At 38.8% G+C, this 18,545-nt stretch overlaps 1 protein-coding gene across 1 annotated transcript in view; it reads left to right on the plus strand.

The window, feature by feature from the left end:
- Positions 1-16,871, plus strand: part of BLNK (B cell linker) — a 75,479-nt gene extending 58,608 nt beyond the window's left edge. The window contains exons 10-17 of the mRNA XM_065893971.1: positions 1,277-1,304; positions 2,139-2,181; positions 4,406-4,493; positions 5,057-5,088; positions 8,420-8,496; positions 9,322-9,405; positions 12,034-12,189; positions 16,476-16,871. Coding sequence (XP_065750043.1) covers positions 1,277-1,304; positions 2,139-2,181; positions 4,406-4,493; positions 5,057-5,088; positions 8,420-8,496; positions 9,322-9,405; positions 12,034-12,189; positions 16,476-16,595 — 628 coding nt within the window. The 3' untranslated portion in view covers positions 16,596-16,871. The remainder of the gene's footprint in view (positions 1-1,276; positions 1,305-2,138; positions 2,182-4,405; positions 4,494-5,056; positions 5,089-8,419; positions 8,497-9,321; positions 9,406-12,033; positions 12,190-16,475) is intronic.
- The last annotated feature ends 1,674 nt before the right edge of the window (positions 16,872-18,545 follow it).

Below are 18,545 nucleotides of genomic sequence, written 5' to 3' on the forward strand. Positions count from 1 at the left end.
AGTAGTTAGTGATCTGCAAACCAATGTGTACACAGAGCAGCATGCACTGGGTGTTCAATCAAAGCAACACTGCCAAGGCTCCTTTCAAAAGGGAGATGAGAGAGGCATTCTTTCTCATTGAACTTAGAAGAGCTTTGTAAGATATTGGGTGAATGTAACGTATTAACATTACAAACAGTGACCCCATAATTTCATATTGGCTCAATAGGTTATTTTAAAAGCACATTTAAATCTGTCCAAAGCAAGCCTGCGTGGTTATAGCCTTAATTCTGCCTCTGAGTAAAGCAAAGAAATTCTCCATTTCAGGGGTTTATTAAACAAAACTCTGCACACTTCTCTCTTGGCTTAGGTTTATCACTTCAGGCAAGTTACTTAGTCTCCTAATCTCTAAAATGTAATAAAAACACCCATTTAAAAAGGACAGTGTGAGGTTTAAAAAATATGTGAAGAGCCTAACCCAGTGCCAGGCGTCTTAGAGGCACCTGGGAATTGTTAGTATTCTTCCCCCAATCTTCCAGCTCTCAGCCAAAACAAAGTGAGAGATAGAGAGAAAGCCAGTATTCAAAATAAACACAGAAGAGAATTATAAAGCCTTAGCAATATTAGAGTCCAATCTCTACTGAACTAAGACAAACGTTAGGTCAGGCAAGCACCTTCAGGACCAGAGATCAGAGTGGGTTTCAGACTTGTGTTGTGCTGGTCTTGGGTTTATCTGTTTGGAATGAAATTCTAGGCAGACGTCTAGCAGAGAAGAGTCACCTGAAGCAGGGGGAACATTGGCTTGGGGAGGTGCTGGCTACAAATGTACCTGCTTGGCCACCCTCATGTCTCCACCCTCCTTCCCAAGACAGTAGCCCTGGGGTGCTGTTGGGGGAAGGGAAGGCTCTACATACACACTTTGCAAACGCTGATTCTGGTCGTCATTTTACAGATGAAGAAACTCAAGTTCAGACTGGCCCTCACAGCTGAGAGAAACAGGCCTGAGGTCTCAGAGTAATCAGTAGCAGAACTGGAACAAGAGCTCAGTTATCCTGATTCCCTGGCAACTGGTCCTCCTGTTTATCCCCATTAACCCCTTTGCCATCTGTCAGCAGACCCTATCTGAGGCTATGAAGGATCATGGCTAAATCCTGCTTTCATCCCTCTCTTCCCTTCAAGGATAGTCTTCCTACACACCTGTATCACTTTCACTATTCTAGTTTAAATTTGAGAGTAAAATCAGCTCCTCTTTATCTTTGTTGTGTTTTAACAAAGCCAATCTCTTTTCATCCCCCAGGAAAAAAACAGCTACGCCACTGAAGACGGTGAGTTAATTCTGCTTTTAAATGTGCTTCATGTTTCCCGCAATGTTTATTCTTGTCCACTTATTTAAAGTTGACGATGCTTCCCACTAAGGTGAACACAGCAATCATGTTGCTGCCCAGACAGTCCAAGAGAAACTTGGAATCCTCACTTGGGTAGGGAAGATGCTGCATGGGAGGGTCACATCCTCCCTGAACCTGGTGGCTTCACTGAATATGAACGGCCGATCAGCGGTCAGGCTCCCTGCGTCCCAAGACCTTTGTCTTCCCCTGTGTCTGCTTCCCACCCGCTGGCCTGGGAACTAATGACTGACAACTGCATATCAGGCACAAAGGCCTGAGTACACTCAACTTCTGGGCAGAACGTGGGGAACCTGGGCCAGCCCACTATTCGAGGAAGCCCACCTTGACCTGGTATCTATACTGTAGCCTGACATTTACAGTCCCTTACAAACACCAAGACGGTGGGGCCCTGAGACCAAAGCCGGATGCCAGATTTCCACTGCATAAGCGCTACTGCCCAGCAGCTGCTGGGGGTCATGGTATCCACCAACCCTGTTGACAGAGTGGGGAGGCCAGGATGACACTGCTCCTTCCCTGACACACTTCCAGTCCATTGTCACTTAATGCAAAAGTGGGCCAGGGGACTGTGTGTTTTTTTTTTTTTTTTTTTTTTTTGGACTGTGTGTTTTTAATTGTTGGTCTTGTGACTGAAAGAAAAGCTATGCATCAAAGAAATGTTCTCCCCCAGTATTTATTTTAATAATATTGCTTTGACTTTTGTTTCCACATACCACTGTATTGAAGATCCTTGCCTTTCTTTTTTTTTAAAAATAGACTCCAGTTGTCTCTCAACAGAATGCCTCAAGTGTTTGTGAAGGTAAGCCTATGTTACCTTGACAGATGAGCATGTCCTCTGAAAGTTATTTTGATTAAGGATTTGTATACAAATGTATTTCTAAATTTCTTTAATTATTCATAAGGCAACTGTGAACATAAAACTCAAATTTCTAAACAGAACAGTCTTTACTTTGCCATGAGTAGTGAGTAGCAAAGCTGATCAGGACCTGCACTTGCCAGGCTGCACCTTTGGGGCAGGCCACAGTCTACATGCCCAAAACCTGCCTGTTTGTAGACAGATATGACTTGCCAGAAACAGTGCCACAGTGTTACATAGGTGTGAAGACTTATTTAGAGCCAGTCACGTATCTTAGAATTAACGGCTAAGGCAATGAATTTTTAAAAACCTGTTTGTTCGAACAAGTTCTTGTGCTAAGTTTTCAAAATAATGTTTCCTGAGTTCAAACATCTATCTTAGTACATCGTCAATGCTTCCCTTCCTTTGTTTTATCATAACCTAAAACCCTTATGTATACTTTTTATTAGAACTTTCCCATTAAAAAAATATTTGTATTTGAAAAATACTGGGGGAAAAAAAACAGAAAGAAGAAGAATCATCCATAATCTCAACACTTAAAACACTATATAGAAATTAAAATCCTGCACCCGTCTAATTCCAATCTTGAAGGTACCCAATGTTAAAAGCTCACCATTTCCTGAGTTAACGTGGGCACACCTGGTCTCACAATGGACGGTAGACATCTTCTGAATGTGCATTACAACTCACCTGTCTGCTTTGACTGCTCTGTTGAGTTTTTTACATCATTTCCCACATCTTTCTCCCAGGCTGTTCCTGAGGTATCGCTCCCTTCCTGTGCCTTGCTTTCTTCTGCCTTTCCTGATGCTTTTGCCTTGCTGTCCTTCCATTCCTTACAGTCTTCCATGCCTGCTGAGCAGGGAGCTTGGAGTGATAATGGAGCATTAGGGTGAGCCTCTGTAGGAAGTAAGTACAACCCTGTGCGAACTTCATGGCTTCAGAAGCTTCTGAAAACCATCAGAGAACAGGCTTTTGGCATGTCCCATGCGGCTCGGGTGTCCTCATTCCCAAAGAGCTCCCAGTGCAGGAGCGTGGTCTCTCATTTCAAGAGTAGAGGCAATGGCCATCCAAACCCAAAGCGGGTGAGCGGCCTCTTCTGACCTAGGAAGGAAGCCTCCTGGAGGACGGGGGCAAAAGCAGGGGTGGTCAAAGCTCATCAGGCCGTGGGGAACCAAAGTGTTCATTGTTTCTCCTGAAATTACCATGTTGTAAAGTCATGAACAAAACATCTCACGTGGCACCTCGAAGTAACTTGCCACAAACTTGAAACAATCTTCAGAGATTCAAAGCTTCTGAATTTCTCTGCACCTCAAGAAACCCTGAAGTCTATCATCATTTATTTGAGTCTTTGAGTTCTTACTGCTTTTATTTATTTTGGGATCCTGTAGTGGGAGATCAGTAGTTCTCAAACTTTCTTCCATGCAGGAGACAGACCTTTGGACATACCCAGACTTTAACACACCCTAGACGAAATTCGAGGGAGAATAAAGCATTACAATAATTTATAATCACTTTTATTAGTGGTTCAGCAATAAATGTTCTTCACCATAAACTTCTTAGATTTCAGGTTATGCACATTTCCCTGTGAACTAATTATAACTCCACCCCTTCCTCTCTCACTCAGGAAAAGAGTGAAATGCAAGTGAGATTTAACGTTATTATAGGGATAACCTTGAATTTGCTCAATTCAATTTTCAAAAAAGTAGATCATTCTCAAACGCTGATATTTTGCCTCTTATCAGTAAGAAATTACTTATACCATGTCTTATGACTAATGAAGACACACCAGGGTGTTGTAACACCTATGTGGAGGCCACATAGGAATCAGGGGTGGCTAAAGCTTGCCCATCTTCTGGCTTTTACTTGTAATCACACACCTAAAGGTCCAGATTCCACAGGTTCAGTCCCCATGTATTTGTACATTGCCAAGAGGTGAATGCAGAGGTGGTAAAGTGTGCTTGTAACACCACTGAGTAGGAGTCCTGGTCTTAATAGCTCAGACACACCACCACACTGACAGGTGCACAAAGGGATGACATCCTGGTGAAAGACGTGCTCATGGGAAGACATGTGACCAAATCTGGCTCCTCTTGGTTGATGTTTCTGGGTTTGGGCATGGGGACAGACATTTCACCCTAATCCTACTATGATAATTTTCTTAATGCAGAAAAACCTATACCTGCTGAACGCCACCGAGGGTCTAGTCACAGACAAGAAAATATGCAGTCACAAGTTTTTCCTCCTCCTCCCCAGAAGTAAGAATTCTTTCCTTTAAAACTAAGTTTTCTTGGGGCTTCCCTGGCAGTCCAGTGGTTAGGACTCCACGTTTCCATTACAGGGACCACGGGTTCAATCCCTGGTCGGGGAACTAAGATCCCACATGCCGCGCGGTGTGGCCAAAAAAGTTAAAGTTTCCTTAACACCTGCATTGTTATACTGTACAGAAACACTGGCTTGTTGTGATTGGTAAAGATTTAATATTTAATTGCTCCGCAATTAAATTTTAAAAGGTGTTAAGTAGGTAACAACTTTAAAAAAACTGCTTAGAATTACAGAGACTGGACTAATATTTGGGTTAATTATTGGACTTCACTAAAAAATAACACTAGTCAAGTCTCCTCTTTTTATAAAATTAAAGGGAACAATTTTACTTATCCTGAAGGTTTTGGTGCCTCTCCTATCTTTAGATATGTTTTATTGGCCATTCCTGTTGATCCTTTGTGATGCACCTGTTCTGAGTATCTTCAGTGCAAGCAAAAAGTCAAACTTATTCATCTTGTGCTTTGCCCTTTAATTAATCTGAAATTCTTCCTTTCAGACCAATTCATCAAAAACCCATACCTCTGCCAAGTAAGTACAATGAAGGCACGGAGAGCAATATCAGGTATCGGCTAAGGCTGGCTCTTCACGTCTGAGCCACCTGGGGGTCCAGGGCAACACTGCCTCTTCCAGCTGGAGTATCTTAGTATCCTCTCTAGCTTGTTTCCTCATCCGTAAAACGGGGCCAAGAATATTGATTTCATGGAGCTGTTCTGAAAAGTAAATAGATTTGAGATCATTTTTACTTTTTTAGTTTTGATTGAATATTTTACTGGTCATCTTTTATTTATTTAATTTTTTTCACAACAACAATACAACTATTTTCAAAATAAGATGATTAAGTAAAACAACATATTGTGCTTGGTACATAGAAGGTCCTCAGTAAATGATAGCTATTTAAATTGAATCTAAAATACATTTTAATGATCATAAAATGTATCTACAGAGGGTGCCCTGAAAAGAAGATCTGGCAGATATCTGGATAATTCTCCCTAGGCTAATAATACAATACCCTAAAAATATATGAAGTCAGACTCACAGAACACAGCTGCCCAAACCTTGATTTACTTTCTACTCAATGTAGGAAAAAAATGAAAACACAAAATAAAACTCTCCTGTACATGGATAAGTTGGAAAATATTCCAAAGTAATCAAGATTCAATAAATTTAAATAAAGAGAATAATTATTATATACAAAAAGTATGTGTGTTTATATAAACATAAATCTGTTTCCTAGGCTTTAATTGGATTTTTGATTCATCTTAAATAAAAGAAACTTTTCTAAAATTCTGAACACAAAGTGAAATGGTATAGCTATAGAAATTTTATTGTATTTTTACTATGTAAAGCTTTATTATACCCTTTATTGTTTTTCAACCCAAGTCATTCTTTCAACTGACAAATACTTATTGACTGTCTGCCATGTGCCAGGCAATATTTTAGACCCAGAGGATACAGCAGTGAATAAAACAGAGTCCCTTCCTTTATGGAGCTTCTTTTCTACTAGAGGAGAAATAAACAACTAGATAAGCCATACAATATCAGGCAAATGTTAAAGTGATATAAAGAAAAATAAAGCAAGGTGGCAGTGGGTGGGCACAGAGAGGAATGGAGACAGTGAGGGCTGCTGTGGTCAGGGAAGACGTCACCTGTAAAATGGGGTCTGATAGCTCCTCCCATAAAGGGCGGAAGTGAAGGCAAAGTGAGCTAAGATGTGAGAAACAGGACAGGGCTGGCACATATTCAGGGATCAGAAAATGTCAGCCTTGAACCCCCCCAACTGCCCAAACTGTGGAAACCACCAACCGCCTTGTACTATGTACTTTAGAAGAGCGTGACCTCCCACCCTATTTTTGCTGCTCCCACACGGGAATACTGTCCCCACCTGTCAGAACACAGCCTTCCTTCATACTCAGCCCTCCTGGGCCTGCCAAGCCCTCATTGCTCCCTCCTGTTAACAATGGTGGCTGTCACCTTTGAATGTCCAGGGCACTTTTATCTGAAGCAGTTGGTTCATCTAAGCCTGTTTCTCTTGTAGACTTCCCCTCCTAAGAAAGGACAACTCTAGTTGCTCTGGTCAAAAACCTTAGAGTCACCCATGACTCCTCACTTGCTTTCTTTTTTTTTTTTTTTTATAAATGTATTTATTTATTTTTGGCTGCATTGGGTCTTTGTTGCTGCGTGTGGGCTTTCTCTAGTTGCGGTGAGCGGGGGCTACTCTTCGTTGCGGTGCGTGGGCTTCTCATTGCGGTGGCTTCTTTTGTTGCGGAGCATGGGCTCTAGGCACGCAGGCTTCAGTAGTTGTGGCACGCGAGCTCAGTAGTTGTGGCTCACGGGCCTATTTGCTCTGCGGCATGTGGGATCTTCCTGGACCAGGGCTTGAACCCGTGTCCCCTGCATCGGCAGGCAGATTCTTAACCACTGCGCCACCGGGGATGTCCCTTCACTTGCTTTCTTCACACCTTCCAGCTGTTCCTTCAAAATACATTTGGAATCCAGTCACTCTCGCTAATTCTGCTGATGCCATCTGTTCCAAGCCACCATCACCTCCTGCCTGGGCTTGCAAGACTCAACTGACCTCCTCTCTCTGCTCTTGCCCCCTTCTATCTATTTCCAGCCCTGGAGTCAGAGTGACCTTGTTAAAAGACAGGCAAATCACACTATTCTGTTCAAAACCCTCCAAAAGCTTCCCATACCATGCTTGTTAAAGCTCAAGTCATGCTAAGTGCCCACTGGGTCCCACAAACCTGGTCCCTTCACCACCTCCTGTATGACTTCATCCCTTATTCTTTACCCCTTTTCTCACTGCATTCCAGGCACAGTGGCCCCCTCTCTATTCCTCAAATATGCCAGGCCCTTGCATTCACTGTTCCCTACACCTGCAACATTGTTTCCTCAGATATCCACAGGCCTCCTCCCACTCCACCTACAGATCTTACCCAAGTGTCACCTCATTGAGGCTCTCCCTGACCAGCCTATTTAAACATACTACTTATCCGAAGCTATCCCCCACCCACTTCCCTGCCTACTTTTCTTCATAGCACTTACAACTTTGTAATATTGTATATATATTTACTTATGTCTTTATTGCCTGTCTCACTCTGTTAAAATTTAAGCTCCAAGAGGGAGGGGCATTTTGCTGTTTTGTTGACTGCTGTATATTCCCAAAGCCTTGATCCATGGCAGGTACACAATAAAGAATGAATGAGTGAGTAGATGAATGAATGAATGAATACAGCTAAGTATTTTCTCCATTTCATGTGTCTCCATGTCTCCGCATTTAGATGGTAAACTCCTTGAGGGAGTTTATGCCTTAGGGCAGAAATTCTCAATCATTTTGACCTCAGGACCATTCTAACACTCTTAAGATCATTGCAGACCCAAAGAACTATGGTTTATGTGTTTCTTTCTAATGATATTTAATGTATTAGTTAGAAGACATTTAAAACATTTATGAATCCATTTTTAAAATATTAAACTCATTACATGTTAACAACATATTTTTATGAAAAAAATATATTTTCCAAACAAAAAAAATTAGGGGGAAGAGTGGCATTGTTTTACATTTTAAAAATCTCTTTAATGTCTGGAATAACAGAGGCAGCTGAATTCTCATATCTGCGTCTACATTCAATCTGTTACAATATGTTTTACTGGTCGAAGTATATGAGGAAAATTGGGCTTCACAGAGATATGTATTTGGAAAAAACCTCGCAAACGCCCTGAAAGAATCTTGGGGATTCCCAGGGTCCTCAGACCTCACTACGAGAAGCACAACTCTTAAGGATTTTTTGGTGTGTGTATAGGCAGAGTAACTGCTCAAGATATAATGGGATCCACTGATTTTTCAAATCCCTTTCAGGATTTCCAGAAGGGGGAAGCCCAACTGTGGATGGCCCATTACCCAGCTTTTCATCCAATTCCAATTTGTCAGAACAGGTATGAAATGAACTCGTTATCAGTAAACTGCAGGGAAAGGGCATGACTTCTTATAAGAGAGACTTTGGAGTGAAGCTTGGAAACAGATTCTATTTTAAGTAAGCCTGTGAGTTGTCATTTGCTGATGGGTACAGAATACATTTTTTTCCCAACTGTTAAGACTTTGCTCCATTTATACTAATTTGTATTCTGGATGCCATAAATAACAATTGGTGTTTCTTCAAAACTAGCAAAGAAGTGTGTTGTTTTTATTGTTCTTCCTCTCACATAGATTCTATTTAAACTATGTAATTTTTTCAGAATAGATCTGTGGAGGCATATGATATTAAAACACATAAAATAGCATAGTTTAAAAAAAGACAGAAAGGACTCGGTGTGCCCTTGGGCAAGTCTCTAAGCTTTCTCAAATGTAAAATAGGGATGGTAGCATGTATTCGTCTTGCCTTCAAAGTTGTTACAAGAATCAAATAAGGTATTTGTAAAAACACTTCGGAAATTATAAAACGCTCCACAAAGCAACAGTAAGATCATAATAGAAAGGGAGATGATAACTTATTTAGGAGAAACGAATAAATGGTTCAGGAATCTAGCAGGATTAGGTCTCAAGTTCAAATACTAAGTCTACCCCCTACAGCCAAATTGGGGAAAAGTCAATTATAATCCTTGTGGTTGATCAAAAGAAGCATAAAACTCATTTTCAGATTACTGGCCCAAATGTACTTAGGCCTTTCTGGTAATGCAAAATGGGACTTTGTTTCTAGTGCACAGAAGGTTCAATGTCATTGAAGGGCCATCTCATGCTTAATAATGCCCTCTCACTCACAGGAAGCTGACGTTCACTGTAAACCATGGTACGCTGGTGCCTGCGATCGAAAGTCGGCCGAAGAGGCATTATACAGATCAAACAAGGTCTGACCATTTAAAAATCTCATGTTGTGCCCTCAGCCTATATCGGCACAGTTGTCATCCCGATAATATGCTAATTAAGTAATTGCAACAATTATGGATGCAGGGATCTTTTCTCTTTACTTACTCAAGAGGAACTGCCATCCCCTCCTCTCTTTGAAGTACCTCCCTCTTTCTTTGTTCCTCTATCTTATTGCTGCTTATCCTTTCATCTATACATGGATCCATAGGCTCCACTGCTCTCCAAATAGTGGAAGAGAAGAAAGCTCTGGAGGGTATCTCTGTAAGGCTTGGTGCTACATGAGATCCATCCAGGAGTGAAATGTAACAGACTATTTTGGATCAATGCTTGGGATAAAAGATTGGGATCAAGGTGGCAAAAAGTACTGGGAAGTAAATTTTTGGAGAGTCGAAGCCCAGTCATATAGGAACACTAGAACAGTCTGGACAATCCAAGATTAAAGTGCCACTTTTCTTTTTCCTTCTCTTTTCTCTGCCCACTTGCACCTTGCCTTGTCAGAATATACTGGTTTTTTGTGGGGTTTTTTGGCTGCACTGGGTCTTCGTTTGCTGTGTGTGGGCTTTCTCTAGTTGTGGCTAGCAAGGGCTACTCTTCGTTGTGGTGCACGGGCTTCTTATTGCGGTGGCTTCTCTTGTTGCAGAGCACGGGCCCTAGAGTGCAAGGGCTTCCGTAATTGTGGCACGTGGGTTCAGTAGTTGTGGCTCATGGGCTCTAGAGCACAGGATCAGTAGTTGTGGCGCACAGGCTTAGTTGCTCTGCGGCATGTGGGATCTTCTCGGACCAGGGATAGAGTCCCTTGTCCCCTGCATTGGCAGGCAGATTCTTAACCACTGCGCCACTAGGGAAGTCCAGAATATACTGTTTTCTGCCACCATTGTTTAGTCCTAGCTCGACAATGAAATATATTAAATGCTTTCCATCAGTCTTGTTGCTTCCTCAGTTATCTCTTTTTGTTTGGTTGTGGAGCATGGGCTGTAGTAGATTCTCAGGAAGGACTGTGCTTACGTTATTCCCTGAGTTCTCGCACGTTCGAAACTGTTTTTCATAGCCTGATACCCGGAGGAAATCTTGGCTGAATGTAAAATCCTTGGCTTGAGTTTTTAAAAGTGTTGCTCCACTGGATTGCCTTGATGCTTCTGAGAATTCTGACGCTAATGTTACTTTCTTGCCCTTATATGTAATTTGATATTTTAATCTGATGGCTCTGCAGATTCTTTTCTTTTTAAAGTCTAATAGTTTTACCAGATTATGTCTCTGAGTGGATTTCCAGGTCAATGTTTTCAGGTAGATGGAAACTCTTTCAATATGTAGATTTAAGTTTTCTCTTATTTCCAAAACATTTTCTTAAATTATAGTCTTAAAGAGTACTTCTGTTTCATTATTTTGTTTTTTTGCAAGGACTCACATTACATGTATTTTAGACCTTTCTTTGGGGGGGGTCTTTCTTTCAATCCAACCACTCTGACATTATTGTACTTTTTTTAAAATCTCTCTCTTATTTATTTATTTATTTCTGTTTTCTTTCTTGGTTGTTTCCATGCCTTCCTTCAGTCATTTATTAAATCTTTATTTAAGGCTATTGTCCCTTGGGCATCTTGTAATTTCTTCTTCATTTCTGATACAGGTTTGTCTTTCTTTTCAGCTTCTTTCCCAGGTTTTTTTGTTGTTGTTTTTTGTTTTTTTAATTAATTAATCTATTTATTTTTGGCTGCGTTGGGTCTTCATTGCTGCACGCAGGCTTTCTCTAGTTGCAGCGAGTGGGGGCTCTCTTCGTTGCGGTGTGCAGGCTTCTTATTGCAGTGGCTTCTCTTGTTGCAGAGCACAGGCCCTAGGTGCGTGGGCTTCAGTAGTTGTGGGCAGAGTAGTTGTGGCTTGCGGGCTCTAGAGCACAGGCTCAGTAGTTGTGGCGCATGGGCTTAGTTGCTCCGTGGCATGTGGGATCTTCCTGGACCAGGGCTCAAACCCATGTCCCCTGCATTGGCAAGCAGATTCTTAACCACTGTGCCACCAGGTCAGTGCTTTTTCCCAGGTTTGATCAACTTTTATTGCATTCCTTCTTCCTGTTTTTGTCTATTTTTTGTTCATAATTTTTGAATTTATGATTGTAGAATATTTTACACGATATTTAATTAAATTTGGAATGTTGTGTTACAATATTTTTTCTGCTTCAACATAAATTTTTGGAGAGAGAATTTTTATCAGCTGAAATGTTTTGATTCCAAATATCTGCTTTCTTCTTATAGCACTTTTGAATGGAATTTGTTGATATATTTTTTTATTCATAGGTAACTTGTGAACATGGTTCCTAGCTCAAGAGTGCCCTTTAGGTTTGATCTTAATGTGTCCCTTCACACATTTCCAAAGCCTATAAACATAAGATCTTATTTAGTGCCTCAAAAAGCTAGCATTTACCTCTTTCAGAATTTTCTGTAAGTATATATTTTACTGAAGTATTTTCTTGCAAAATAATAAAACAAGCTCTAATTGGTAATAAAAATCATATACCTAAATAATCACCTTTTGAATATAGGTATTTTTCATAAACTGATTTTTAACCTATGGAAATACAAGTAACACTAATCATAATTATTCTTTCTTTTAATAAACAGGATGGATCATTTCTTATTCGGAAAAGCTCTGGCCATGATTCCAAACAGCCATATACGCTAGTTGTATTTTTTAATAAGCGAGTATATAATATCCCTGTGCGATTTATTGAAGCAACAAAACAGTATGCTTTGGGCAGAAAGAAAACTGGTGAAGAGGTCAGTAATTTCTCTTCTAATCCAACTCTATAACTATGTTTTGAGCACAATGCCATCATACTGCATTAGGTGCCAGAGATGTGGAGAAAGGATACAAGAGTACCTGGCCTAAGGCTTGCACATTGTCATAGAGTACGAGATAAAATACTATGTTTGGGCAGTATATCCTATGAGAAAACAGAAAGGAGGAAAGACTGGTATGATGTAAAAGCTATATCTTTTAACCTGTTGCTTAATGAGGTCAGTCTGACTCAGCATTTTGTTTGCTTTGTTTTTTAGATGCCTCATATAAGTGAAATCATATGGTATTTGTCTTTCTCTGTCTGACTTACTTCACTTAGTGTAACACCCTCTTGGTCCAGCCATGTTGTCACAAATGGCACAATTTCATTCTTTTTTATGGCTGAGTAATATTCCATTGTATATATACATCACATCATCTTTACCTACTCATCTTTTGATGGACACTTAGTTTGCTTCCATATCTTGGCTACTGTAAATAATGCTTGTATGAACATCAGAGTGTATGTAACTTTTTGAATTAGTGTTTTCATTTTCTTTGGATATATACCCAGGATAGGAATTGGTGGATCATATGGCAGTTCTATTTTTAATTTTTTGAGGAATCTCCATGCTGTTTTCCATAGTTGTCATACCAATGTACATTCCCACCAACAGTGCACAAGGGTTCCCTTTTCTTCACATCCTCACAAGCATGTTGTTTCTTGTCTTTTTGATAATAGCCATTCTCACAGGTGTGATGTGATATCTCATTGTGGTTCTGATTTTCATTTTCCTGATGATTAGTGATGTTGAGCATCATTTCATGTGCCTGTTGGCCATCTGCATGTCTTCTTCAGAAAAATGTCTACTCAGGTCCTCTGCCAATTTTTTAATTAGATTGCTTATTTGTTTGTTTGATACTGAGTTACATGAGTTCTTTATATATTTTGGATATTATCCCCTTATCAGACATATTATTTGCAAATATCTTCTCTCATTCAGTAGGTTGCCTTTTTCTTTTGTTGATGGTTTCCTTTATTATGCAAAATCTTTTTAGTTTGGTGTAGTCCCATTTGTTTATTTGTGTTTTTGTCACCCTTGCTTGAGGAGACATGTCCAAAAAATATTGCTAAGACCAATGTCAAAGAGCATACTGCTTATGTTTTCTTCTGGGACTTCTATGGTTTCAGGTCTTACATTTAAATCTTTAATTCATTTTGAGTCTATTTTTTTTTGTATATGGTATAATAAAATGGTCTAAAATTTTCTGTTCATCAAAGGTCACAATCAACAGAGTAAAAAGGCAACCTATGAGATGGGAGAAAATATTTGCAAATTATGTGTCTGATAAGAGGTTAATATCCAGAATATGTAAAGAACTCTTATAACTTTGTAGTATAGTTTAATGTAGTCCTATTTGTCTATTTTTTGTTTTGTTGCCTGTGCTTTTGGTGTAACATCCAAGAAATCATTGCCAAATGCAGTCTCATGAAGCTTTCTCCCTATGTTTTCTTCGAGGAGTTTTATAGTTTGGAGTTTAATTTGCTTTTAATAAAGTCTCAGATAGTTAGGAAATGCAAAACTCTGAAAACACGAAACACTGATCAAGACCAAATGGGTTTTAAAGTATAGATTGCATTATCATTTCACACCAGTTAAACTTTAACAGAACTGTCTGCTTCTCCCTACTCGCAAAAACCTTCATTCTCACTGGAACCTTGATATGACAAATTTTTTAAACTATATGCTCCTCAACAGTAATCAGTAGTAGGATATGGTGGTGATCCTAGTAGGACAGAGTGACTTTGGACAGATGGTTACATTCTAAAGCCTCCCCAGGGACTTCCCTGGTGGCGCAGTGGTTAAGAATCCGCCTGCCAATGCAGGGGACATGGGTTTGAGCCCTGGTCTGGGAAGATCCCACATGCCGCGGAGCAGCTAAGCCTGTACACCACAACTACTGAGCCTGTGCTCCACAACAAGAGAAGCCACTGCAATGAGAAGCCAGCGCACCTCAATGAAGAGTAGCCCCCGCTCGCTGCAACTAGAGAAAGCCCATGCGCAGCAACGAAAGACCCAATGTAGCCAAATAAATAAATAAATAATAAAAAATTAAAAAAAAAAAAAGCCTCCCCAGGGGTCCAGTACTTCTATAAGAGGCTTAAGGGTAGGTGAGGGCGCTGTCCTTTTTAGTGGTACTGAAATTCACTCAGATAAATTTTGAGCTCTCAGAGGGGCTCTGGACTTCCTTGTCCTGCTAGGAAACTCTGATAAACAGTGGTTCTTCTTGGCTTAAAGAATCTTCATCCCTACCTCAGAATGAATAGATCAGAGCTTCACCCCACTCCCCAGTTATCCAGCCTATGGATACCAAAATAAATACATATTATTATAATAGCATCTGGAAGTACTGACAGAGTCCTTTAAAACACTTACTTAAATTATCTGTAATAAAAAGATAATTTCTCCCATATACTGAACATCTGAATTGAAAAATGAAAACTTTGGTTACCTGATGTCAACCATGTGGAGATCTTGAAAAGTCTGTCTGTCTGTATTTGTGTTTGGGTATTCATGGGTAGAAAAAGTAACTAGTTGATTAACTGTTTAACTTTTTTTGCAAATGTTTTGACATTATGTGGATACATATTGAGTATTTTATCGCTCTGAGATCTGTTTGCTTTATTTTATTGACCATGGGATTTTGAGTTATCTCAAATACATATACATATATTTTGAATATCTCAAATACACTGAATTAGTGTAGACCAAAAAACAGTGTTAAGGAGAAACTGCAACTAAGTTATGCTCAATCCTTCATTCAGTCAAATCACAAATATGCCTCAAATCCAGTCCTTACTTCAAACATTTCAACTCAGCTCAACCCCCTATTTCAAACATTTTAATCCCCAAACTCTGCAACACAGCAATCCTCAGAAATATTCAGAAGAGTATAAGGACAGAATGAGATGCTTATTTGTATAAGCAAAGCAACTCTCTCCTATATTTACTGGGTTCAGAACACACTTTTTCACTTGGAATTCACTTCAAAGAGGTTGTACTATTTCATTTCTTGGTGTGTTAGTCCATAAATTTAACTTCCAACTGCATTCAGTTTAACAATATGCTGTGCCAAACAAACAGAATGAATGTCTTTATGAATATCATAAAAACAATTCATTGGCAAGTACAGGAGGGCTGAATGATTGAAGAGAAAGTAAGAAATAAGGACTAAAGGTACTTGAAAGTCTCTGTCTCTCCTCCCTGACCTAATATTCAGAAGCCAATTATCTAAAAGACAACTGGTGTTTCGTTTGAAAAATGACTAGTATTCTGAATACTTTACTTATATAATATATAATATTTGGAAGCTATTCAAATAATTAATAAAGGCTTTTAAACATTTTTTATTCCAGATGTTTATCTTATATGAAAAACTAAGAGAAAATGAAGTCAATTGGTGGTAACTGCTAAATTATATGGCAGTGTTGCAAAACAATTATCCCTTTAAAAAAATGACTCTAAATGCATTTATCTGATGATCATGAGCTTGTAGCACTTTTGTATAATCAATGCATTTCATTTCTTGGTCTGTGTTATACTTATTTTATCTTTCACTTAAAACATTGATCATTTTTCAGAAAAAAATTGTGATAGCCTTAAACTAAAACCAATAGACAATAGGAATTAATATATGGAAAAATATGTATGTATAGTAAGAGCCTAGCATGAAATTATTAACTAGGCACTAATTTAGCTCTAAACTTACTGAGAGCTAAAGCAAAAATGGGTATATGAGGGTTTATAAAGGTTTCCTTATTTATTCAAAAAAAAGAACACAAAAACAAACATGAATTAACCTGGGAAATAACTCTCTTCACATTAAATTCTAACGTTAATTTACTACATCAGTCCTTGTATCTAATACATGCAACATAACAGATAATCTATGTTTTATAAAAATGTAGAGAAATTCAATGTATGACAGTTTTACACTTGGCACTAAATAAAAAACAAAATATTACATCATAACTCAATAAAGTAATTTTCTCTAAGAAGTTATACTAATTGAGGATGTCAGTTGCATTTTCAGTCTCATTGAATGGCCAAGTTCTGCCACCTCAAAGGTTACAGCCATTGTTAAATTAGACTTTTTTGGATAGAATGTCATCTGGGACCTAGTAACTCTGACTAACTTGAAAGAGTTGGAGAAGACGGGAGGAGTGGAGCTCACTGTTAATATAAATGCCAATTTATAATTCATCTATGTTTTCTTGTTCTAGTACTTTGGAAGTGTTGCTGAAATCATCAAGAATCATCAACACAGTCCCCTGGTTCTTATTGACAGTCAGAATAACACAAAAGATTCCACAAGACTGAAATATGCAGTTAAAGTTTCATAAATTAAAAAAAAATTTTTAAAGGAAGTCAACATCATTGCTTCAGACATTTTACCTACTTCTACTTTTGAGGAAAAAGTCCAAAAACTTCATATTTTGGATTATGAATCGTCCAGTAATAAAATAGAAGATGAGGAAGCTGTTGAGGTGGTCGTCGATTTCCTTATAAGAAGCTCACATGGACATGTTCTGTTGCCTGACTTGATGAACTGTTAATATCTGGTGAGGCTGAGAATATGCTACTAATATTCTCCAAATAAATGTCTTTATTTAAAAAAACAGGTGTAAAGTATTTTCAGTCATGTAAGAAAATAACACGCTACTTCCAGAAAAAGAAAATGATACTCTTGGATAAAACAAAGCTGCTGAAAATTTAGACCACCACAATGGTCCTAGTGCCCCAATGTAACTAGGACGCCTACTGTCAGTGCTTGACAATTGCCTTGGTTAAAATTTTAATGTGTAGAAAATAAAATATAGATAATATATAATATTTATAAATACAAATAAGGGGGATGTAATGGTTCCTTTTTGTGAGCTCCCAACCATGGGAGATGTATACAGATACGAAATTTCTTATCCATGATTATGTTGTTAGCTTAGCTTATTAAATATAATTATACCCTCTTTGATCTGCATGTCTATTAAATGGACCCTAAACTTGATATAAGGTTCAGAGTGGGATGAGAGCAAAGCTAGATTAAAAGCCTAGGGAAACAGCCCACAGAACAGGGGCAGAAAAGCAGACATTGATGAACACTCAGGAATAAAAGAGATACCATTGTGAGCAGCCATATCCAAGGTCTTAGGTTGTCCCAGCAATGTATTATACTCTGTCATATCAAAGCTTTTTATCCTACTGTGTACTTTAGACAGCACTGAAATGATAAAGCAGCTAATTAAGATAAATCTAATAATTAAATGAGGAATGCACTTGATCACTGAGTAAGACAGCAATCTGAAAGGATTTTGAAATTCTAGAAGGTTATGAACTCACAAACTCACTCATAAAAATAACTGTATTCTTAAATGTCATAATACCCCCCTTTCACTTTTACATTTATTTGTTTACTCGTCATTTCCAGTGCTCTTAATTCCTTTGTATAGATCTAATATCCACCTGGTATCATTTTCCTTCCACATGAAGAATTTCTCTTAACATTTAAGATAGAGCAATTTTACTGGTGATGACATATCTTAGACTTCTCTTTTGTGAAATTGTCTTTGTTTTATCTTCATTTTTGAAGGGTAATTTTGCTAGAGAAAGAATTCTAGGATGACTTCAGTACCTTAAAGATATCATTCCACTCTTCTGGCCTGCAGCGTTTCTGATGACAAGTCTGCAGTAATTCTTACCTTTGATTCTCAGTACATAATGTGTGCTTTTTTTCTCCGGCTACAATAAAACTTTTCTCTTTATCACCTGTGATGATGAACATGTGATTATAATGTGTCTTGGTATGGTTTTCTTTTTCCTGCTTGAGCTTCATGTTGCTTCTTGGATCTTTGTATTTATAGTTTTCATCAAATTTAGGGAAAAAGTTTCAATTATTATTTTTTCTTCAAATATTTTTTTCTGTTATCCTTCTTCTCCTCCCCTTCAGGGACTCCAGTTACATGAATGTCACACTACTTGATATTGCCCCATCGTATGGCAGCCATGGAGGTACACTGTTTGGATCTCCCATCAGGAAAAAATTTGGCATTCGGCTGTAGGAGTGCAATTAGCTGACAGCCTTTAGCTGTTAATGCCTTCAGAATCTGCCTTGGGTTTTGAGCCAAGCCTATGCTCTTCCTAAGCAGCCCTCAGTCTGGCTAATTCTGCCCAACATGGAATTCCTCTAACTAATGGATAGTCTTTAACCTAAAGTATCCATTGAGTTGGCTGACTTTGTCAGTGGTGCATGGAAGTCTGAGGCTTTCTATACCTAATTCTGCTTCCACTCACCAACC

This window comes from Phocoena phocoena, chromosome 16, assembly GCF_963924675.1.
Source record: "Phocoena phocoena chromosome 16, mPhoPho1.1, whole genome shotgun sequence".
Classification (NCBI taxonomy): Eukaryota; Metazoa; Chordata; class Mammalia; order Artiodactyla; family Phocoenidae; genus Phocoena; species Phocoena phocoena.